This window comes from Aphelocoma coerulescens, chromosome 2 (genome assembly GCF_041296385.1).
Source record: "Aphelocoma coerulescens isolate FSJ_1873_10779 chromosome 2, UR_Acoe_1.0, whole genome shotgun sequence".
NCBI classification, from domain to species: domain Eukaryota; kingdom Metazoa; phylum Chordata; class Aves; order Passeriformes; family Corvidae; genus Aphelocoma; species Aphelocoma coerulescens.
In genome coordinates, this window is record NC_091015.1 from 26,979,631 (window position 1) to 27,005,061 (window position 25,431).

At 40.2% G+C, this 25,431-nt stretch overlaps 1 protein-coding gene across 1 annotated transcript in view; it reads left to right on the forward strand.

The window, feature by feature from the left end:
- LOC138106373 (succinate dehydrogenase assembly factor 3, mitochondrial-like) overlaps window positions 1-19,268 on the forward strand; it is a 32,672-nt gene extending 13,404 nt beyond the window's left edge. The window contains exon 2 of the mRNA XM_069006882.1: window positions 18,493-19,268. Coding sequence (XP_068862983.1) covers window positions 18,493-18,696 — 204 coding nt within the window. The 3' untranslated portion in view covers window positions 18,697-19,268. The remainder of the gene's footprint in view (window positions 1-18,492) is intronic.
- Window positions 19,269-25,431: the final 6,163 nt, after the last annotated feature.

Consider the following 25,431-nt stretch of genomic DNA (forward strand, 5'->3'; position numbering starts at 1 on the left):
TGAAAAAACCCACCCTTGCTGTCTTTCTAACCAGGAGGGATTGCCAGACATGTCTTGTTATTCTGCATCCTAGATCTGTAAAATATTATTTGAATACTAACATTTATTTAAAATTTCAATTCTGAATCAATTCTGAATCAAATAGTGTTCACTGCTATTTCAGAGGCCTCTGGAGAGCATAGGCCAGCTGCTGTTCATAGTTGTGCTTTGTGTTGATAAGACAAGCACACACTTTTTCATCATTCCGTTTTACTGATCTGCTTCTGAAATGTCGTGGGCCAAGTTTACACTCTCATGGGCTACAGAGATGAGACTGAGTTTGGGAAGTTCGTTTTGTATGGTGCCTTTTGGACGGTGTTGTGGTGAAGGAAGAGCTGCATGAAGAAGCCCTGTTAACTTGTTTGGGTGACAATGGCTATAGAGGAACTCCCGAGTACCCTGGAAAAACTAGAGCTATCATCTTACACAATACCTCAAGGGCAAGCAGGCAGAAAATAAACCTTTGGGTAATGCAGGGTATTAGAACACTTCTAATTATCCTTTGCTGTCATTGAACCTAATTTGGTGAACTGCTAAGATGCACTGCTTGTAAATTTTGATCAGATTTTTTTTGAGTGCTGTTGCATAGTGTGTATTGTTTCAAGTGCACTTGCATGTTGTACAAGTAAAGCTTCAGTGACTTTGGTCTAGTGAGGAAAATTATAAACACAGTGTTTCTTTTCTGAAAAATAGCTGCTAATGAAGTTTTTTGTTGGTTATGAAAGAATAGGATGGCATCTAGCTTCTGCGTGTGTTAGTAAAAGCTTGTATACTAAAAGAGTTTGAATAAATCAGCTGATTATTGAATAATGTCACTGTTCTATTACCGATCTCTTAAGTATGTGAACTTGTCTGTTTCGTGAACTTTGTAGTTGATGTAGTTATTTGAAACAATTGCCTTGGGGGAGAAAGAGAACTGTTTGATACAGTATGGTATCTTCAGTACTGAAACATTTGAAAAATATCTAAAATCTGGTAGTCCTCAAAACATAATGTCAGATCTTACCAATGCTTCTTTACCAATAAACATAATGTCAGATCTTACCAATAACCTGAGATTTGTATTTTAAATACTTTTAACTTGAGGCTAGTCATTAAAATATAACTTGGACTAATCTTGGGGTTTTAATGAATGGAGTAATAAAGCAGAGGTAGCCTGGAAGACCTTGACTGGAAGGGCCATTTTAGATCAGGTTGGTTGTGGCCTCATCAGTCCTTCACACAAACCCTTTTGGGTTTTGCTGGTAGAGGTTGTGTAGAGGATGAGGAGAAAAGATTTGACTTAAAAGTATAATTTTCAAATGTGAGGTGAGAAGGTTCCCAAAGTTTCAAACAAAACTGACTACAGTTCTAAAAGTTGTAACCTAAGTTGGATTCACAACTGAATGGTACTGAAGTACGAGTGCTGACTCAGCACTCTGAAAGTACATGATCACTGACACACATTGGTATCCTTTGTGGCACATTTAATCGCTTGGTTTCAATCCAAGAGCAGTACGTCCCCAAAAATTGGAAGTTGCACTGTGTTGGGTTTTGCCTAATAATTAGTTAAGTTTATATATAAATGTAACTATGTAGGTGTGATGTTGGCAGTGTGTTTATGTTTCAGCAGTATGTTTATGCCGAGACAAAGTCAGCCATATAAAGTGCGTATGTCATTGAAATGAGGATTAATGTGCTGGACAGTGTGGAATATAACTGTGATGGAACAACTTTCATGGTAATTAGCAAGAGCTTGGAAACCTGTATTATACTGATGTGAATGCTGTCTGCATCATTATTAATTTTTATTGTATTGTTTTTGATGGATTGTTTGTGTATTTATTTGCACAAACACACACTTTTAATGCACAGTAACAAGTATAAGAATAAATGAAGTGTATGAGTTTGTGCATCTTTTTCTATTGAAAATCAGTGCCATGGTATTCAAAAGACTTAGTTCCAGTCTTTCATGGCATTAGATTGATATCTAACAGTTTCACTTGAATTTATTTAGTAGTCTAGCAGAAAGCATGCAGCAGTGTGCAGTGGATTTAGTTGCAGTGTGAATGAGCGCTTTGAATTTGTTTTATTTGGCTTTGTCTTTTTTTTCTTCACCTTCAGATGTTCAATTCTGTTGTGCGAGATGAGGTTCTGATGATCCCTTGTACTATTTAGCATGTCCCATTTGTTGATTAAAGCTTTTGGTACAATGATGCATCTGTCACTGAGTACTTACCAAGTTACTTGCCAAAGGTTTCCTTTTTCCTGGGTAATGGGACTTTTTTGTTTTCATTTGTGATTAGATAGCTTGTATAGGAGCGTTGTTCAGGGAAGATAGATTCCGAAAAACATTTCAAATAATAATTTTGACAGCAGTTGGAGCAGAACTTTCCCAGGTAAATTCTCTACCTACTTGATGAAATATAGCATTACCAAGCTGGGTTCTGTAAAGGAAGATGTTTTGCAAAGCTGTTATTTTTAAATTCACTGCTGTAGTGGATATAGCAAAGAGTTCACTGAAGATGAGGAGATCTGCTTTATTTTTCTCCTAAATATGGTAGAATACAAATGATCCCATCACTTTTCCCCAGTGCTGTATGGTCTTGTTTTCAGTGTTTTCATCTTTTGAGAAATTAAAAATTCATGTTAAAATGTTATGCTTTGGCACAGAGAAGTTACATTTTGTTTCAGTTTTCTAGGGCAGCAGTCAATAGTCAAGGCTAGTCCTGTGCTATAGCAGTGGGTGGACTTCAGGCTGGATTTACTGTAGTGCATGTACCTGTGGGTTGGAGGTCCATGGGCAGCTTTCAATGTCAAGCCCATAGGGACATTTCACAAGCAACCCACAAGTGGGTTTTAGAAGAAGTGTTTATTCTGGTCTACCCTTGTCTTCTATGATAGAAATGATGCACGTGCTGGGATGGCAGAGGAACCCTTGCAGTCCGATGCCTTCCTGTGCACAGCCAGTGCTCAGAGCTGTGACCTGCAGCAAATGTGTGCTGTGCTCACCTGCTGCATCTCATGATACAGGTGAGGGGGAGGGCTTCCCCCTACATCACTAAACAGATGTAGTGGGACTGGTCTAGGCCCCCCTCTCAACTGGTGCCTTCACAAGTTACTTTTTTTCAAAGGTACATGAAACATTCTGCAGGACAGCAAATCATTATAATATCCCCCCCTTTAAGACTGAAATAAACCCCTGCTCACAAAGACCCCCACAATTGCCATTCAGTGTGATCCATGAGGTTCTGCTGTGCTCGTGGGCAGATGTACACAAGATTTTCTTTTTCATATTTGTATTTGGCTAGCAAGCAAAATCCATTAAGACATATAAATAACGCAAAAATAATTCAAGTTTTTATTGCTCAAGCATTTCAAGCATTGCATTGCTTGAAATAAGTCCAGAGTAATTTTATAGCTATGCAAATATAAGATGAGATAATTCCTCAGTGTTGAAAAGTCTTGAAACACAAGTGAAGCCTCTTGAATAGCTTTAGTATTCTCTGACTGGTAGAAGCCTTATTTATTGCCTCATCAGTGGACGGCAAGCAGAGATTTTTCTAAACTTATTATATAGTTGATTTGAAAACTCTTCCTGATCATATACAGTAGAAAAAGAACTTGGTTCTTTAGTCAGTATAAACAAACGGTGCAGTGGTTTGACATGGATGCTAATGATAGGAGTATCATTGTATTAGTGTGGAGAGAGCAGCTGAACAGATGGGAGTGCACCATGCCAAAATGATTAAATGGTACCACTTAGAGCAGAGGCAGTTTATCATGGGACTTCTGGACATAGAACTAGTATGTGGCACTTCCCATTCGCGCTGTCTTCGCCACAGGCAGGCTGCTTCTGCTCCAAATGTTAATGCTGTCTTTACCTCTAAGTGAAGACCATGGCACTTGGCTGTGGAAGCACCTGTGAGGCTGGCAGCCAGAGCACAGAGCTGAGCTTGCCTGACCAGTCTTAATGTGGTGCATCCCCATTTCTGAAAGGTTGCCCTCATATTTTCGCGGCTCTGGTGTTTTTGCATGCTTTCCCTTTTTAAGTATTGAGGTAAATTAATTTCTGTTCCAGTTCAACACATATCTGCTTGCTTGGGACTGGACAGCCTGTTTTTGCGCAGAGATAAAATAGAGGTTCTAGGTGGGTAAAAATTTTTAGGAATACGTAGGCAGTCTGGATTTTTGTTGTGAAATCTTAGAGCTTTGTTAACTGAGTGTTCAATTAAAAGCGAAGTACATACAGGTCTAAGCTATTTGACATACTTAATTTCCATCCCTTTATTTTTCCCCTATCCTATTTTCCCTGTCATTTGCTAATTGAAAGCAAGCCCCCTTTAATAGCTGGAAAACCTCTGGCAATAGCAGTAAAAAGAAAGAAAAACAAAAATAGAACAAGATATAGGTGAGTTAATTTTAAAGTATTTGTTGTATAGAGATTACAGGAGAACATGTGGAGGCTTGAGTTTGAGATGTATTTGATCTCCCCAAGAACAGTACAGAATATTTGATGGATTTTTTCAGAAGTACATTCAGATTAGCTGTGTCTACAGTACTTTATTGAATTTTGAAACTTGTTTAGCAGATGACTGAATTTTCCTTTTTCATTATCTGCTTAATCCCTCCAGTCTTCTGTGACAGTGCAGCATTCACTTGCTGTATTGTGACAGACACTATAAAAATCCTCTTAAATGTCAGAGCTGTTGGATAAATGGATAGTGACTTCCAGATGATTACAGAAGTTTTTTGGTTTTTCAGATTTGAGGGTTCTGATGTAGTAGCATAAAGATTCATGCTCCCTTTCAGCAGCTCTTGACCACACTGATGACACATTCGTTTTCTTCGGTTAACTTCTGTGGCTAGTTCTGAAGTAGTTCAGAAATTATATAAAAATCTGCAAGTTAAAAAACCCTTGCTAAGATACATAGATTTGTAGGCTTTAGAGTTTTTTACCTTAAGAAACTGCCTAAAGAATAAGCACAGTTTTAGAATTATGTTTAGAATGGGAACTTTTAGTTTCTCTGAGCATCTTTGCAGTTACGCCAGAGGACTTTCTGGCTACATATGTTATATCACAACGTTTTAGGAAACTAGAACAGAATAAGGAACTTTATGTTGTAATTTTTAGAGCAGTAAAACATCACAAAGATGAAGGAAATGCCATGATTTATTCTATTGCTTGGAGGATATGGAAGACTTTTTAAACAATGCATGCTATTAATTTCATTTGACAGTGTCATGGTTTGACACTGGCCCAATGCCAGGCACTCACGAGCTGCTTGCTCACCCTCCCCTGCCACAGCTGGGCAGAGGAGGGAAAAGGGAAGAAAAATTAACAAAGGCTTCATGAGTGAGGTAAGGACTGGGAGAAACACTTCAAGGGCAAAAGAGGCAAAGTGAATTTATTACTAACAGAATCAGAGGAGGACAGTGAGAAGTAAAATAAGCCCTTAGAACACCTTCCCCCCCCTCAGCCCCTCCCTTCCTCCCTCCCACCGACAGCGCAGGGAGACAGGGCATGGGGGTTTGGTCAGTCCATCACTGAGATTTCCTTCCGCTGCTCCAGGAGAGGAGTGTTCCCCTGTGAGGCCGTGGGTCCCTCCCACAGGAGACAGTTCTCCCTGAACTTTCCCGGCGTGGGCCCACTCTCAGGAGCAGCAGCCCCACCGCCCCTGCTGCAGCGTGAGCCCCTCCCACGGGCACACGGCCTTCCCGAACTGCTGCGCCATGGCTCTCTCTGCTGCGGGGTGCAGCCCTCCAAGGACAGGCTGCTCCAGCCTGGAAGCAGGGCCCTCTCTCTCCACCGGCTCTCCCCGTGGAACACGGCCTCCTCCAGGCATCCCAGCATGGGCACGTCCCCCACAGGCTGTGGGTGGATCTCTGCATCCCCCTGGACCCATGGGCTGCAGGGGGACAGCTGCTTCACCATGGTCTGCACCACGGCCTGCAGAGGAATCTCGGCTCCAGCACTGGAGCACCTCCTGCCCCTCCTTCTCCCCTGACCTGGGTGTCACCATGTTGTTGTCCCTCATATGTTCTCACATCGTTCTCTTCTCTGACTAGAATCCAAAATCTTGTGACTTTGTTTTGATTTTCTTCTTAAATACGTCACCACAGAGGCATTACCAACCTCCCTCACTGGCCCGCAGCATGTCCATCTTCAGAACCATCAGCCACTGGCTCTGCTGAGCACGGTGGGAAGCTTCCTCACAGGAGCTGTTTCTGTGGTGCCCCTGCTACCTAAAACCAGGCTGTGCCAAACCAATACACAGAGGGACGTGAATGTGTATACAAAGCATATGTGTGGTCTAAAACTTGAATGTCATTTAACATATTTTGCTGCAGCAACAAGAACTTAAAAAATTTGCACTAGGTCTAGCACAGAGAGTAATAAGTTAACCTTTTTTGCCTTTTATTAAGTACTGTGAAGTAAATGTTAATTGCAGTAACAAGCTTTTTTTCCACAGAGTGAGTTTACCAATATACACCAGCATATTGTTAGTTGTCTTAAGGAAAATGTCAGTTATATCAATTAGCATTTCTTTTCAAAGAGATGTCCTATTGCTGCTATTTAAAAGTAAGAAGGACTGAATTGCAACCAAATTACTGTGGCCAAATACACTGATTTATTTTTATAGAGTAGGACCCTCATAAGTTCCAGACTAAATGTCATACTTAGATAAGTAACATCCTTATAAGAGTTCACCTGTGTTTCCTAGTGGCAGTATTTTTTTCATTTTTTTAAATCATGAGTCTGCCTGTGAGTAGGCTTTCTTTTATTGATGGTCAGTCTCCTAGATAGTGCTCTGTAAAGAGCACACCTCAAAATGTTGTTGTCTTTTTGAAGAAGCAGTTAGATAAACTTCCATGACTCCTTGTCTGTCTGTTTTAAATGCTTCCACAAGCACTGAGGTAGGGCTTGTCTCTCTCCCCTGTTGCTGGAGGGACCATGGTAATACTGGCCAAAAAAATCAGCCTCTGATTCAGTGTTTTCTGATGCCAAATTTGCTTTGCTAAATTAGTATCCCATTTATTGTATTGGAACAGGTAATGTTGACTGTGTTCATTTAAAACTGGAGAAGTTTCTGTCTGTTTGTCCTAAGGGGTGAATTTGACTTCTACACTAATAACCTTTTTGTATGTTTATTAAATATTGCCCATAATTTTACTTAATTCATTCAAGCACGTATTTCTTCTACAGCTCCATTGAAGTAAAAAATTCAGTGCACCCTCAGCAGAAAGGTTATTTGTGGTGTTACAGAAATCAGTGTGAGATGCCTATTAGTGGATTAATTTTTTGTTTATACTTGAGGTTTTCTTCATTGCTGTATTAGTTTTTGTTTCTAATGAGCATATAGAAATGTGTGCAATGGGGAAATAAGAATGCCAGATCTCCTTTGGATATATATGTGCACTTTAAATACATCATTAGAAGAACATGCATGGAAGTCTTTGAAGTGTTATAATCTGGGATATATAATCTTCTGCATGTTAGTATCTAGCGGCCTGGCAAGTAATGTGGTTGTCTTGGAAACAGGCTTTATTTTCCTTTTGTGAATATCTAGATGTGAAATCATCATCTTCCTTGAAAATCTAGAAGTAATACTTCTGAAAGAAATAACTGCAGATTAAAGATGCCTGTCCTCTATTTAAAGAATTGATACAGGAGTCTGTAAGTGATGTTTGTATTGTGAACTTTAATTATAGTTGTGTGCCTGTGTTGCTAAAACAGTCTTTAGTGGTTTTTTTAGGTAAAATGCCTGTACTTAGTGTTGATATTTGTCTGGGAATTATCTGCAGTGAAACACTTGGCCAAGATTTCCTAGCTTAATGTTTAAATAGAAATATTACAGTGTAACTGATGTGTTAGAAGTGAAATTCCTAAAAACAAACTGATACTATGACTTCCAGTCTTTTCCCTTGCCTTGTTTGAAATTAACAGCATGTGATAAGTCCTTGGATGTTCTGTGAGATTATAGCATAATATTTGCCAGATGAAACATCAGCCATAGACAAAAGTGCCAGAGGACAGCTTTTTTGTTAGCCAAAGAGCTAACAAATGCCATGCATGACATAAAATGCCAAAGTAAAATAGAAACTGAGTCAAGAAATAAGTATCTTTCAAATTGTTGGGTTTTTATTAGGATTTGTATGAAAATATGAAATAATGTTCTTGAAATTTAATTTTTCTGGTCTGTAGCTTATTTGTCCATTCACAGCAGTCTCATAGTTTGGTATTAGCAACAGTGGAATTTCCTAATTTTTACAGATGAAGGTCCAGACTGAATAATTTTCCATATTTTGTTCTTAAATTGTTACGTTTAGTAAGTTTTTTAGTGGAGTTTTTCATACAGTTCTCTCCAAGTATTTTTGCCTCCATTACCAATTTAAAAGGCTTTCAAATACTGATGTGTACTTCAGAGAAGAATATTTTTTAAAGTTTCTCAAAAAAGGACTGTTTTTTTCAGTGGAACTCACACTTTGAATGATACAACCTGTCCAAGGAGAGAGAATCATGGAAAGATCTTGTTTAGCCATTGGAACCCAATTGTGTGACCATTTCTTTAATTCTACCTCCCATCTCTTCCTCCTGCTTCATTTCTTGTGCTGCACCCACATTTCAGATTGATCTCTCTTTCCAGAACTTAATTGGCCATTTTATTTTTGCTTAGATGTTCAAGTATGTTCCAGTTTTTTTTAACTTCTGTATTCCCTAGAATAAGATCAAGCTTTGTATATAAGACCTGAGATGAAGCTTATTGACCTAAGTGGAGAGAATCTTAAAGACTATGGTTGTTACCAGATGATGCAAAAAGCTTTTAGTGACCTGTATATTGGCCCCAATGTACAGCAGTGGTGTAAGTATTCTGCACCCAGAAAGAAATAAATAATCAGCTTGTTTTTCTACAAATGACAGTAGTCACTCTGATGTACTCTAATAGTGTTGTGTTCCATTTTGGATGTAATAGCATTTATATATGTTTACCTTGATGGCCAGGCCATAAACTTCCCATTTTCACCTCAAATTATGATCTCATAAATCTTAAAGGACATTAAAATTGCATGTTTTTTAAGCTACAAAAAAAAGCTGAGTTAGTCCTTGAGCTTTTTTCACATTCCTCTAAATAAATGTCATTTCTTCCAGTTTAACAATATTAGTTAACTGTATTCAGAAAAAGCAGTCCATTTTATACCTTCCTGATCAAATAATAATTCTCCATGCTGATTACTAAGTATTACATAATTATATTCCCTGACTCCATTTCAGTGGAACAATTTTTCATTCTTTCCTCCCAACCTGCAAACAAGCAAGCAACTAAAAAAAAAAAACCCAAAACCCCTTATGGTAACAATTCTATGTAGTTACAGTATGTGCATCATTGTGTTACTGTGATCAGTTCCCTGAAATTGGTTGATAGTCAGACTCTAGTATCCTTCTTGAATATCCTAGGAAAACCTGATATTGTTGAAGTTCTCATGGCTTTTCCTTTCAGATTAACAGTAAACTTCGATGTTTTCTTGTTCCTATTATTTGTGATACAAGATGTCGTCCTGGAGAAATCTGTTTTACCTCTGTGCATTGTAATTAGAAATGGTGACATGGTCTTCCATCCCCAGAAATGAAATTATGCATAATTCAAAGTTAGTTACAAGGATAAAGAGGAAGTACAGTTTTTTTCCTCTCATGTGTTTCACTTCAGGATGTTGCCAAGTTTGGTATCAGCAGTGTTAGAAAAAGATAAAACAAATTCCAGGGGAAAGATTGTAGAATCAATCAAGGAGAAATGGTATTTTTGTTGCCTTTTGTAATTAAAACGCACTAAACAAAATAACTAATGAACATTTCCTTTTACCATAAGCAAGGAAGTTGGTTAAATACAGTCATTTACAGCCAGAGACACAGAGACATGTAGTAGCTTTCTCAGTAATGAGACCCGCATCTCTGGAGAACAGTGTATCCAGTCATCACATCATGTTTGAGAGAGAAGTTTCTCTCTCCAATGCCCAGCACAAAGACAAGCTACATCTCTAGCTTCACTTAGGCATGTGATATTTAGGTGTAGGCAGTCCCATTGCAAGTGCATGACTTGGCTTGAAATGACCTGTGCAAATCTTTCCATCTAATAATGGACTGAAATACAAAATAGCTTATCCAAGCTGCTCTTCACACAACTTGTTTTAGACCTTCTCCTAAATTACAATTGGGTGTATTTGTTAGAAAAGGGAGGATTTTGCTTCATCTGTATAATTTTTTGGGAGAGTTGGAGATGTATCTGGTAGTGAGATGGATTCTCCATACTCATGATCTCATAGGGTACTCAAGAAACCAGTTTGCCATCTGGCAAACCGTGTCAATTTTGTACCTTTTGTGTTTTGCATTTGCTTAATAAAACCTGTGTGCTGCTCTGCTGTTCCTGTTTTTCCTTCATTTTCTGGAGTGTGACTGTAGTGGCTGCTTCAGCAGAGGGGCAGGGACAGTGGCTGTGAGTTACCAACTCTGATGTAGCCCCATTTTTGGATGTTTTTCTTTCTGGGGATTCTTCAGCTGCCCTGCTTAAAAGGCAGGTGGTGCACAGGGGAGGAACGGGGAGCTCATCCTGGGAGGAACACATTTTTCACTTGCTGGATTTGAAAAAAATGCTTTAAATTTTTTTTTGTTCTTACATGTAATCTGAAATTCTCAGAATTTTATATGAAAATGTGCTTTCCTTTAATTTCTGAGAAGAGTGCTTTTTTTTTTTATAAATAAGAATGAGTAATGTTTCAGCATTAATAAAAACAAAGTACTCTTCTTGATGCCTTTCTTAATTCTTGTTTATAGGCATTTTAAGTTTCTTCGTAGTGTTTTTAGGACTTAAGCTACTCAGTCTAGTTTTTAAGTGTTTGTGAGTAAAATGTATCTGAATAAAACATACTTACTTAATATGCTGTATCCTAACTTCTGCTTAATTGAAACCTTTATTATAAATGGACAATATCAAGGGTGGCTGAAATTTGAAATGTGACAGATTCTGTAGCTTGTTTAAGGCATCTTATTCTTTACATCTAAGAGCTGTCAGAAGGTGGTAAACAGGTCTGTGAACAGCAGCATTTATAACCAAATTGCTTTCATGAGATATAGATGAATCATTCAGCAGGAGAGCTAATTATGTCTGTAGCCTGAAGCATAGCCACAGGTATCCTGGCCATTAGCTACCTTGGTGCTTCACTCAAGCCAAAGAGCTTGTGTTTGCAGTGTGTTTAATTTGAACGACAAAGGTTTGTGTGTGAATCCAAGGAGGACTGGAATATTATTTAAGCAATACCTCAGGATAAGCAGTGGTAAGCAGAGGACATGGACATCATTTTGTCGCTTACCTCTGTTGTTAGAGCCTTTGTGGGCTGCAGCACCATCCCAGGTTTCTGACTTAGCAGCACTGGCCACCTTAGCCCAAACTGCTCTGCTGAAGGCTCCTGTATGGCTTTCTTCAACATGTTAGTGCTGGGTTTTGAAGCCAGAAAACACCGTTACTTTGCACAACTCCGCCTCCCTTAGTAGGTATTAAAGATGATGCTGAAAGACTGTGTGCTCTGATGCTGTTAATGAAGGAGAAGCTAGAACAAGAAAACATGAAGAAAAACATTGGTTTCTGTCATAAATAAGCTTGTCTCTGTTTCTTTCTTGTATATGCTTGGTGTGTTGTTATGCATGTGATGGATGCTGAGGTGATTCAAATGTCACAGGAGAAAGTTGTTTTTTCACCTTCTATCAAGACTTGCAGTAGGAGCTGGACATCTTTATTCCTTGGAGGTCCTCTGCTGTGCTGGCTACCTCAGTGAAAGTCTTGATTCTTCATTCTGTTGCCTTTTCCCCAGCAATTACTATTTTAATTATTGACATAAGAAACTCTTCTAATGCTCTCATATGATGTTAGGACATCATTCAAATACCATTTGATGGGTATTTTCAAAAGCAGGGGGAAGGCTTACTCAGAACCCTTTGTAGTATATTGATTTTTCTTTTCAGGTGTTAATGGTGTGACCTTTACAAAACTAAAGGTAATTTGAAATTTAAATTTTGAAATCGATAATATGTTGCTCAGGATGTGTGACTTTACATAGCTGTTTATTCACATAGGTTAATTAATTTGGCAGTAATTGTATTTTATGCAATTTTTAAAATGTTTAGGGCTATTTTAAGTGGTCTTATCTGGTAAAATATAGATTGTTATGGGTTAATGTGTATGAGTGCATGAAAATATTCGCTGTAGTGGTTTATTAAGCTGAGCTTAAATGTGGTATAATTTTCCTGGGTTTATTACCGCATTTCTAACTATACTTGCAGCTTCAGGTAAAATGTATGAAGATACTCTGAAATTTCATGGGGTGTAGTGCCCATTTAAAAATCACTTCTGTAATAACGTATCTTTTTCTGATTATCGGTTTAACATCAAAACAGTTTTGCAGTAAAAAATATAGTAAATAATTTGCAGAATTCTGTCTGAATGAGTATGAAATAATTAATTCAACATATCTCTGCACAGTAATAAGAACAGGTTGCTCCTTGCTGTGCTGTTCATTCACAGCTGTTTCTTCATGCTGCCACCCTTAGCAGCATGTGTTTGATTTTGCTCTAAGTAGCAGCAGAAACACTTGAAATGCTGCAATTTGAAATTAACTTCCAGGGAGCAATGAGGGTGGCCTGTCAGGCCATGCTATTTTTTTTTTTATGTCACCCTGAGAAAAATAAATTTAAAGTAATCCGATAGCATTTTTCTAGTGCCTGACTGTGCCCTGTTTGTTTAATACATCTCAAGAGTAGCGTTTTTTGATCTTGCCACAGTAATGTTTTTTATCAGTGCTGTCATTAATTTGGCTGCAAGTGGAGATAGTCTTTTTGGAATGGATCAATACTTCAGCTTTATACTTCAACTGCATAAAGGAGATAAAAATTTTAGACCTTTTTTAGAGAGAAAATCTGACTAGAAAGTGAATTGTGCAGGTAGTACTGTGAACAGACATATCTTTCTGAGATTTTTGGAGCAATTTTCTAAAATGTAGCATTGTACATGTTTAGGAGGATGCCAGAGAAAAAAATTGTGATTGCTGTTCTTTCCAGTGAAAATGAGAAAATGGGCTCTTAACCCATTTAATTTTATGATTAAATCATAAATGTCTGTCAGCACTTTGTGTTAGCATATAATGTGTGTCAGTGTGGACTAGACCTGGTAGGAGTCTATATATCTGGCAGGCAGGGAGTGGGGCTTTTGGTTGTGTGATTTTTGCTTTTATTTTTCTATTTAATCCTTTCTCAACTTGGAAAACAAGAAGGCTGATGCTCTTTCTGTAATGTGTGTAGAGAAATGGCTGAGTGAACAGGGACATGTATACATGCACAATCCAAGCTATGTTAGTGAACTGTCCTTGACTAGGGAAAAAAGAGAGGAGCAATGCTGATGTGGCAAGCCGACAGGATGTTGGGGAGGGGGATGCTGACCATAGAAAGAGAAAGACTTATGTTAGTTAGTCGTGTGCATATTAATCTGTAACCAATTGCTTGCTATTAAAGGCCGTGTGAACAGTAGCTGTAACCCAATAGTGCAGAGCTTGCATATGCGTGCTTGGGGAATTAGGGTATAACTATGGGTCTGACAAGAGAATAAATGGAGTTCCATCATATCTCTATGAGAAGCGTGGTTCATCCCGGCAGATCTCTGGCAATTATGTGTGATATTTTAAACCTCAAATGTTACCCATCCCCTTGTCCTTTTAATGAATTTTTGCATTCTGTGAGAGCAGAGGAGAACTTTGTATTTGCTTCACTTAGTGAATTTAAACAAAAAACCCATAAGGTTATTGATTATAGCAAACACTCACCTATTTTTTGTATAAATCATTTAGAGGTTCAAGGATTCAATCATACCATAGGATTTTAAGAGAGCCTGATGCTTGGGTTCAGCATGCATGCTGTAGATGCCAGTGATCTGAGGCAGAACCATCACCTGTGAGGAGTACATCAGACCTTTCAGGTGAGGGATCTGTCTCTGCACTGGTGATAGGGAGAGTTTGGGGTGTCTCTGCGGTTGCACACACTGATGGCAGTGCAGTGACGTGACCAGTCTGTGCCTTGGGACTGCTACCTTGGGCCTCCTTTAAGATGAGGAGGGTGTCTGTGATACGGATGGACAGCAGGCTGGCATTTAATACAGAATAAAGCAGCCATCTTTTGATGGTAAATGGTCAGGAGAGGTTGTTGTGGCTCGAACTTGATTCTGATCCGCTGTTTCTGATGGCAGTCACATACAAGGGGGAAAAACTTTTACCATTCAGCTGGTGGTTTGGGTTTTGCTTGCTTTTTTCATGTAAAAGCTCAGGAAGTGTACAGCTGGTGCAGGTAGAAGATCATTGCAGTAAGAGCTACTTCCAAAGAAACAACCAACCAACCTAAAAATCTGCCAGGGAGGAGAGCTCCTGTGTCCCTCTGCCATCCTTGTGTATGTTTGGCCTGGCTCTGTGAGGGTGCAGGAGTACTTGGTACCAGAGCTCATGCCTGCAGCAATAGCTGCAGGCTGCTCCCAGGTGGTTGTTATTAGCAGTGGGGAGGACTTTTCTCCTGCTGTGGAACCTACACTGTTAGGACATTGCATGGAGGGGTTTTTGGGGTTTGTATGTTCAGTCAGTCTCTTGATAAGATGTGAAGAGTTTTGCATTGCTTGCTTTCAGTGTTGTTTCTGAATTATATGCTGTGAATGTTGTTGTTTGGTATAATGAGAGTGGTCTGGGGTTTGTTGGTTTGGTTTTGGGTTTTTTTTTATGTGGGTTTGTTAGGTGTTTGGGGTTTGTTTGTTTGTTTGTTTGCTGGTGTTTTGTTTTGGTTTTTTTGTTTTGTTTTTTGTTCCCTGGTCCAGAGCCAGTACTGACTGGATTGTTCTGTGCAGAAGTGTGAAAATAGAATAAAATAGAATTAGGTGGAATAATTGATGTGTCACTGTCAATGTGTTACTGGTTTGCTAATAGCTTCAGAGATCACATTTGTCCATCTGCCTTGATAAGAAATTCTGTAAATCACAAAGTTGAAGAATTAACCCATTATAATTTTTTATCATCATTACCATTTGATTGTTCAATCATTGGGAAAAAAACTATTTAGTTCCTTTTAAACCCTACGCCAACTCTACCATGAGGTAATACCACTGAGGTATAGGTTTACCACGGGAATTAACTGAGGTGTCACTCTTCCTGAATGCCTATTTAGTGTAAAAGCGGGAGAGGTGATGTTGGGAAGAACCTTGAAGAATCAGTTTGGTTCAGAGTCTGGTTTGTTTGCCCCAGTTTGTTTTAGCTGTTTTTTTTAAATAGCCATGAATTAAGGCAACAGGGCTGGAAAGATCCTGCTGACTTCAGTGAGGCTTCACATGGTCCATTAACAATGTAATGTATTTATGTTAGCAAATGGTGTCATTTTGAAATTTTATCACGGGCTCATCTTTCTTTCTTCTAGCCCACTTCTCTGGAATTATTAGACATACAGCTGAAGTAGTGGCTTTAGTTACTCTGCTAGTAATCAGATTAACAGTTCACTATGCAACTAAAAAAAGGGGTTTTTTAGCTGAAAATTGGGAATTAATGCTTATATCTCATTGCTGTAATGCTGTGCTTTTGAATACCCCTGATATTTAATCCTTCCTTAAAAAAAGGTTACCAGGGAACAGTCATCATTTTTATTATTCAGAAAATAGGTTTTTTAAGTTCCGTTTCTTACATTGTATTCAGACTTGTGCTTCAAACTTAAAGGTACTTTAAAGGATACCATATTGAAGTAGAAGAGAAGCCTGTATTTTTTCGAATTAAAAATTAACTTTTGAAATTAATTTCTTAATTGTGGAGTTTGTTTTTAAGTACCTCTTAAGAAAAATATAAGTTTAGGCTCCCTTCCAACCTGGTGTTTAAACATGTACTTAACTTTTAAACATCCGAGTAGGTTGACTGACTTTGCTAAGTACACACACCGAGGCCTTTGAATTCACTCACTACAGCTTTTTGAGAGCTGCTGCAGTGGGGCTGGTGCTGGGCAAAGGGAGCTGGGGAGTGTGCAGGGACCTTGGGCACAGCAGTGTCAAGGGTAGCACTGCCAGCAGAATTAATTTTGCAGAGCCGCCCTCCTTGCAGAACCTTGAGTGTTGTAATTTAGAGAAGTCATAATGGTCAAAGATTGCTCCAAAGTGGTGAGAAAGCAATTTTCCATCTATGCCCTCATTACCAGTGTGACCCATTGGCCACTTGCATTTCTGCCCTTGAGAAAGTTTTGCTTTCCTTGTGGTGCTCAGCCTGGTATTGCTGTAATACGCACTGACTGTGTCCCGTGTCCACCGACATAAATGCTGTTATCTAAGTAAATGTGGGCCAAATGATTTCTGTTACAACAGGATTGTAAGTAAGTCTGAACAAACTTAAACGGTGTGGGAAGGGGGTTATCCTTTTCTTCTTTTCCTTTGGGAATGAGTATGTGAAGTAGGTATATGTCCTTTAAGCCCCTTCTTACTCTCCTCTAATTTTTAGTTTTGTTAACTAATTTCTTCCAAAAAATTGGAAGAATGACAAAAGTCTCACAGTTACTGAATTTCTACTGCCCTTGGAACAGTCCAGGATGGATGCAAATGACCTTACCAGTTCTGAGAAAAGCAGAGAGTGCTTAGGCAGAAAGGCTTCAGGGCATGTGTCTGTAGCAGGTTGGGTTTCTAACTGGGCAGAAACACCAATTTAGTGTAGTGGTTTGGTCTAAGATACTTATTACTGTTTATCTTCTGTGAGATAAGAATTAGGAGAAACGCAAAGCAGACACCAAACTTGAAAGAATGTAAAGAAGTTTATTAACGGAGCTAAGAGAAGAAAAAAAAAATTATACCATACCTTCAGAACTCTCCTCCTCCCCCCACCTTCCTCCCTTCTCCCACTGACAATGTAAAAAGAAAACCCTTAAGATGTTCAGTCTGTTTACCACTTCCATAATAACCTTGTTCAGTCGATTTAGGGAGTCTCTCTTGCTCATGCTATGAACACATTATCACAACGAGACAGCCACCCACTTTCAAATAACTTTGTTCAGTCCATTTAGGAAGAGGAGTCTCTCTGCTTGCATGTGAGTCCCTGAGTCCCTTCCCCCAACTTGCAGCTTTTCCCACAACTGCTTTCGAGGGTCCACTCTTGAAGGTTTTTGGGTTACAATTTTAAGGTTGAGCCATTCAGAAACAAAAGTTCTCTTCACCCATCTCTGGGAGCACTTCATCTCTGAGAACAGAGGCCCTTCTCCTTCCCTGGGAGCAAAGGGTCTTCCTCATCTTCATCTTTAGGACTGTCTCTGGGAGCATCTCTAGGAACTGAGGTTTTGTCCTTTCCCATTTGGAGCAAAAGTCCTCATCTGGTCCATCTCTCCCTGTTTAAACTTCTCATGAAATTACAGCTGCGTCAGCATCTGCCTATCTCAGCACAGGTGCTTTTGCTGACGAGTTGAACACTCCACCCCCCCATATCTTCATGAAATTACAACGGGATACTCTGACATATCATAGCTTCACAACAGAATTTCAGCTTTAAGCATCTCCTCTTTCTCTTCCCTCAGGTTTTCAGCTCTTCACAGCAATAAAAGGGTTAATTTCACCTGGGCCTTGCAGCTGGAATGTGGCTTATCGAAGTGGAGGGGGGGGAGGAGCCGAGCCGCTCCGGCTGCCCACAGCAGGGCTGGGGGGGGGTTCCATGGGTGGAACAGGGCCCATCAGCTCCAGGATGGCCATGTCCCGGCCCAGCCTGGCCTAAGCAGGGCCTGGCTGGGCCCGCTGGCCCCCACATGGGGCCCGCAGCCACCTGTGCCAGCGCCGGAAACGAGAGAGAGAGTCTGCCTTGGGGTTTACTATTCTTAAGTGTGGATCACAGAGGCAGTCACAACTTTAAGTGGCTTAAAGAATTGTCCATATTCAAACTGGCCAGCTGATAGGTTCTATCAGGTCCCAGAGGAAGCTGTAAGCACCCCTTAGCAAGGACATCCCTTCCGGGACTATGCTTGCTAACCTATGACAGTGTCTAATTGTAGAATGCTTTTTCTAATAAATTTTTCAAGAATAATACTTTTTTGGATATATCAGTTTACAAAGTGTATCCTATTGATATCCTGCTAGATAGGAGAGATTATTTTAATAAATATATTAGATCTATAATTAAATTTTGTTTTGTTTTCAGTAGTAGTATAGGATAGGACATTAATCTGTACATATATGCATTTTAAACTAGCTACATAAAATTGACTGTAGAATTGCTTTAATAATGTTTCTTTCTTATAAAAAGTGTAATTTGTTTTAGTCCTTTGTTATTGATTATTAGACTATTGTGGGAGATTGTGTAGGAGTATGTTATTACAGTAAAATGCTATTAAAAAAAGTTGACCTGAATCTTGCATTTGTCAGTTTTGTGACCTTTATATTTCTTTCTCATTAGAACTATGCAGCACTGATCCAGCAACAAATTAATGAGGACAAACAAAATGTGAGAGAAAAGGCTGTATATGGAATTCAGCTCACAGAAGAAAAACTTAATGACTTCCGTGATGAACAGATTGGGCAGCTGAAGGAACTGATGGACGAGGCTACCAAACCTAATAAAAAAATCACAATTTCTAAAGACTCGGAATATAAAACCTAAAGGATTAAAAAAATTATTTTAATGCATATGGAAGCATTTTGAAACTGCATTTTCCAGTTGTACTTGAATGTGGTTTCACTGAGATAATGGATGCAGCTATGCTATAGCTTGTCTGAAATGGATATGTTTGGCTTTCTGTGCAAGAATAAATGAAAAAATGGAATAATCACAACACTTTTATGTTAATTGCATTATTTTTGTTTTATCTTTTTTTTTCCTCCTAATGGGTGCTGAAGGCTGAAAGAATTTGGGAGAAGTAAATTGACATTTTTAAAATAGAAAGTTGTTAGTTTTGGGGTTTCTTGTTTTGTAATCTTGGCACCTAAAGAGCAAAACATCTTTCTATTTGTCTGTCATCATCTTCCTTAATGGAAAAGATGCAATTAGCATTTATTTTCTGGGCTAAGGATTCATTAGACAAAGGAATGGTACTAGAGTGGGTTTGTTTTCATGGAAAGAAATGAGCAGTATTAGAAAAATATACTGTTGGTGAAATTGGAACTTGGTTTTCTTCTTGAGCTTTATTGTGAAATGGACTTTAAAATAAAATATGTAGCTCATTATTAAATGAACCTTGAATCACTATCTTATGCAGAAAATTCTGCTTTTTTTTTCCAAGCTAGATTCAGATTATTGTTAGTATCTAAAATTGTTAAAAACCTTTCGCGAATGGGTTGTGCTGTAGTTTGAATTCAAAGGTTCTTAAAAAACTTGGTATCCCATATTATCCAATATTTTGTATAGACCAGAATTTTTAAATGACTCAGTCACAGAAATTATCCTGTTGATAATACTGTATGACAAACATTCGTAATTTGTTTCTAATAGGCTAAGTCTTCAGTAAGACAATGTGTGCCTATTGTAACATACACTGTTGGGACTGAAAGGGGGTTTACCTTTCTGTGCAAAAGACAGCTTTCATTTCATCTTCCAAACCTAGTTTTATATTATTAGTTTTGTTCTATTTCTGGACCTTTCCCTGTCTGTTTCCCACAGCATGTTCAAGACAACAAAATTTCTTGCTCTTGGGGAATAACAGCTTTGACAAGGAAGCACACTTCCATCTGTCTCGATTTGTAACAACATGCTGTTTGCCAAAGCTGCGCTCCTGGATCTAACAGAGTGGGGAGCAGTTTGGGGAGCAGCCTCTTTCTTTCTCCTTTACCTCTCTTCCCAATTCTTCAATGGGCTTGTAGGCTGCATGTTGCTCATTTCTATTAAAAGTTGCCTTGCAGGATTGCTGTGTGAGGAACATGAGGTTGCTTTGCTGCGTTTTCCTCTGGCACCCACAGCCTTTGTTGTGTGTGCAGTAGGAACATCCTGTAGCTTCAAGCACGCAATGCAAACAGGATGGAAGGGCAGAGATGACATCCAGACTGCAGAGCTGTTCACAGGTCCTGATTCTTGGTGCTTCATGGGCATGGTTGGAGAGAACAGCAGTTCCCTCCTGGCCTGCTCCATACCGAGGATGCCCCAGCATCAAAGTGGGAAGCAAATGTCACGTGCATTGTGTTGATTTGACACGGGCTGGTTTTTGGAAGTGGGAGAGGGCCACAGAGGTGGCTTCTGTGAGAAGCTGCTAGAAGCTTCCACTGTGTCCAGCAGAGCCAATCTCTGATGGCTCTGAAGGTGGACATGCTGCTGGCCCAGTGAGAGAGGTTGGTTGTTGGGGTCTCCAATCCCCGCTGTAGCAGTTGGTAACGCCTCTGTGATGACATATTTAAGAAGAAAATGAAAACAGTGCGTGCGCAGTTTTTCCAGGGGTGGTGAGACGCGGCTGCTGGGGCATCCCAGCGTGGCCTGTGATGAGCCTTGCCTGCCTGGCCACCCCTAGCCAGCTGTGCCGCAGCAGAAGGGCAGGGGTGGCAATGATGGCTTCTCCCTCCCAGTTCCCCGCATGAAGAGAGGCATTAAATAGTGCCAGCACCGCGGTGGCCCCCAATGCCCACGCGGTGGCGGCGGGGGCCGTGTGGCTGACAGCGGAAACATGGCGAGCCATTCCCTGACACGGAACCTAGACAACATCAACCTCTCCTCCCTGGGAGATGCTGCAAAAATCTTTGAATTAGTGGAATTGTTGGCAGTAGTACCTCTGGGCAGCAGTTTTTTTCTAGATAGAGGAGGAGGAAGTGAGGACGTATAAGAGAGAGCAACATGGCAGCACCAAGGTCAGTGGAGAAGGAAGGGGAGGAGGTGCTCTAAGCATCGGAGCCGAGATTCCTCTGCAAGCTGTGGTGAGGGCTGTGGTGAAACAAACTGTCCCCCTGTGGAGTCCATGGGGGATGCAGAGATCCACTCTCAGCCCGTGAGAAAAGTGCTCATGCCGGAGTGAGTGGATGCCACAGAAAGCTATAATCCAGTGGGAGACCCAAAGAGACAGAAGGCCCCTGCTTCCAGAGACAGAGGGCCCTTGCTTCCAAACTAGAGCAGCCTATCTCTAAAAGACTGTACCCCGTGGACAGCTGACCCATGCCACAACAGTTCTAGGAAGACTCTTCGCCTGTGGGAGGGAACCCACAGCATAGCAGAAGAAAAACTGTCCCTGAGTGAACTGAAAAAGATCTCAGATGACGAACTGACCAAACCCCCACGCCCTGTCTACCTGCGCTGTCAGTGGGAAGGAGGGAGGGGCTGGGGGGGAAAAAAGGTGTTTTAAAGGCTTACTTTACTTCTCATTATCCTCCTCTGACTCTGTTAATTATAAATTTATTTTATACCTTTAAATTTAAACCTGTTTTGTCCTTAGAGTGTTTCTCCCAATCCTCATCTCAACTCATGAGCCCTTTGTTAATTTTTTCCCCTCTCCTCTGCTGAAATCAAGAGAGGGTGAGCAAATGGCTCTCACGGGTGCCTGGCATTTGGCCAGTATTAAACCAAGGCAGCATACAGGAAGCTTGAAAATTGTCTCTGATACTGCCATTCACACATTCCCATTTGTTCTTTTTACAGTTTACAGTCTGTAAAAATGTAATCCAACTCTGGAGTTTAGGGCATGAGGATTTATTCCGTTGCACTTCCATCAGATGTAATCAGTAATTCCATCACTAAATATATTTGGCTTTTATACCAAAAGTAATTTTTGGGTTTTGACAAAGTTTGTTTCCAGTCCTTGATTGGTAGTAGACCTGTGCCTGCTTTCCAGTCAATATCCAAGTTGCTTAAAATTTATTTCAAGTACAGCAATTTAAAGCACTGTTACTGTTATCAACACCTTTAATGAAAGTTGTTAGTTCAGTGAAACTAGTTAAAATACTTGTTTTGCATCTGTCTACTCATGGGTGCACCTAGATTTTTAGAGCCTAAATTAATTAATAATGAAAAATTGCTTTTTGGTATGAAAAACTTAAGCTTATAATGAGACCTAAAGGGAGTTGGAGGTGAGGGTAATCATCTTTACATCCACAGCCCCTTTTCTAATAAATCAAACAATTTTTTTCTTTCATTCCTAACGGTAGTTTGTATTTTGTACAATATTTGTGTTCTTGTTTGAAACAATTCTCACAAAAGCCAAAATCCCATTACAGGAATGAAGCATCTTTTAAGAGTCCTGGCTTTAAGACAAGCCAGTGCTGGTAGTAAGGTGTGCTGTGATCTGAGCAGGGCTTGTGCTAGTGTTGGGCCCCACAGAAGCTTCATGTTGCCAGCAATGCATTAATAAAATTCTTTGATTTACAAGTGTGGTTAATGACAGTTAAGTTGAGGAAAACAATGGGCTTCTCATCTTGGCCACAGAAAGATGGACTGGCACAAATGCTGTTTCTTTAATATTTGGGGTTTTTTAAGGTACAGGATACTTCTGTGGGTAACTTTACACTTGGTTTGAAGGACAATGAACAGAGAAAAGCACCCGTCAAATACTTCGAAACTTCAAGTAGTGTGCCATTTCAAATGGCAAGAGTTGCCTAGAAAAGAAAGATGCTACTCACCTTATAATGAAAAATAGTTCTGATCCCTTTAGAAAAGAGTACAAAGTTTTGACTTGTGTTCTCTGTGTTGGATGGATTGCTATTATACAACTCACCACTGAAAAGCTTTTACCACCTTTAAAAGACTTCTCTCCATCCAGCTTATCCATTAAGAAAGATCCATTATATTTTGTTGATCTCTTCTAGAGCTAGAAAAGAGTGATACAGTTCATTGGTTGGCTTGGCTGAGCCTTACCTGTGGTAGCCTTTTATGTGATTGCCTGGCAGCTGGTAGGATTGGAGGGAGCTGAAGTTTTAAGTGGCTGGAAAAGCTGCAAGCTGAAGTCTTATCAACAAGTAAAGAATTTTCAGAAATTTCTTTCATTAAAAACTACTGGTTTTGATAAGCAAAGTTATACATCTTTAAAAGAACAAATAAAATGTCATTCTTCCAGTGTTTTATTATGCCTATGATGTGGATTTACGTTTTTAACTGACTGCCTAGCAAGATCTGTTAGGACATATTTCTTCCTTAAAAATAAATTAATATTGAAGGTAGGATTTATGAAGTTTTATTCCTTAGCTATTTGGACTTTAATATTTTTGAGTTATTAGTGGACATTCTATTTCTTCCTCTTGGATATGTATTTGTGGGATGCTGACTATTCACTGATGAGTCAGTGGCCAAATTTTCATTGGCTTCTAGGTAAGAACATTGGACAATTGGTGAAGGAAACATGCCTTTCCCTGCCTGTTATAAACTATTTTAATTTCTACATTCTATAGCTAAACTAATAGCAGAGGGAAGGCTGAATGTCTTAGCAGACTGATTTAACCAAGTGGGACCATGGAGGGTCTGTGTATCTTTGATGTAGGGTGAAAGCTGAATCACTGTAAAAAACAGCTCATGTTCTAGGGCAGAAGTTTCTATGTGCTATCCTGCTTAATTGTTGATTTTCAGACCTCGTGGAGAGTTTCAGGGTAGATCCTTCCTGTTGGATGATATAGCTGCAGGAGGGTATAGATACAGCAGCACAGGTCTTAGGGGGCTTGTTTGATTAACAGGACTGCCTGACCCACTTCTTACTGCTCTGTGTCCTGGTGCTGGACCAGGCTTGGTGTGCTTGCCTCACAGTGAAGAATGATTGTACTAGTTTGAAAACAAAACAGCAGGAGATTCCAAGTCAGAACTACAAATTAATAGCAAAGTTAAAGGCAGTATTACAGAAACACTGGCTTTAGCTGAGAGAGTCAGAGTATGACCTCATACCCTGCCAGTCAGGGTGGTGGTAGCAGTCTGATTAAATGGTGACTGCAGTCCTGTTGGAGTGATGGATGTGGTTTTGTCGAAGCAGTGGTCCTGTAGAAAGATCTCATCTTTCTCTTGAGGTCCCGTAGTGCTCTTTTCTCTGGATATCCAGTGGTAGTGCCCCTGTGGTGTTCCAAACCTCAGATTATATCCAGGTAGGAATGTTGGGTTCCTCCCACTGGGCGGGGCATCTCACAATGGATGATGTAATTTTATGAGTCATTCTGCAAGACCTTGATGGCCCATTAGCAAAGATATCCCCAGAGGATGTTATCAGGGCTAACTCGTGGAGAAGATAAAGAATACTACCCCACCTATTTTAACAGCTTATGAAGATGGTGATAGAATACATACTTTTGGTTGCATCTTACATTGTAACCTAAAGACGATGGTGTACAGAGAGGTCTTCCCCACTGAGCCACATCAGGCAGTTGGCTGTGAAGACTGGTGCAAATTAAGTGGTGTTTGAAGTGATAATGATATAAATGATCTATTCTTGTTCATGGAGGTTATGCATCTGCTGCAAAACCACTGGCTTTGATAGGAACATTTTCAGCAGTTTCAGTGGCCACAGCTCTGCTCTGGGAACAGCCTTGACAATGCTGAGTCCTTCCAGCTTTTCCAGTGGTCTGTCTCCCCTGGCACAGTTTCATGCCAATCCGTTAGGTCCTCTCACTGGTCACCAGAAAGACTGGCCAGCAGAGCACCAGTCATGCTGTTGGTTGCTGATTTCATGTGGGGGAACTTAGCTCAGACTGTGAGAGAGGGGGAATCAACACCTCCATGAATGACTCAGATGCCTAATGATATGTGACAGACACGTTCCTGTGGTGTGGACAGGAGCGTGGCACACACAGCTGCATATCTGCAGCCCCTGCCTGCTGCTCACTGGCAGCCCCTGCCCAGGAGGCTGGCAGCCAGGGAAGAAAAGATTTAGGAAGAACCGGCTTTACTAAAAAATAAGTCTTGTAAGCATCTCTTGTTGCTTTAAGGTGCTTTCCTCTGGAGAGCCACTGCTGAGCACTGATCCATCACACAGAACACCAAAGCCACAGACAAGGTCTTGGTGCCAGACACTGACTCAGACTGTGGGGTCCAGTCTTCCTGAGGCTCAAAATTCCCCAGTTGTCTTGGAAAATTCAGTTTTTCCACTGCAGGTCATGGATGTCTCTCAGCTCCCCTGTGCTCAGGAGTGCAGCATTGCCTGCATGCCTCGTGCACCCTGCATAGCTGTGGCAGGTTCATGGCAGTAACCTGGGACAATTACTTTGGTTTTGGTGCGAATATAGCAGTGCAGCCCCTTATTTTCTAGGGATTTAGTACAGTGTTGCCTTCCTGATCCCACAGTGGTGGAATGGTCAGAGGAAGACTGGCACTGCTTAGTGTTAACATTTTCCCTTCTCCATTGCTTTCTTTGCCATAGGCAGTTTGTGTCACAGCAGTGTGCTTTACTGCATACAAGTCCTACAGAGATAAATCCAGTACTTCCTACCTAGCCTTCCCAAGCCCCTGCCTCATACC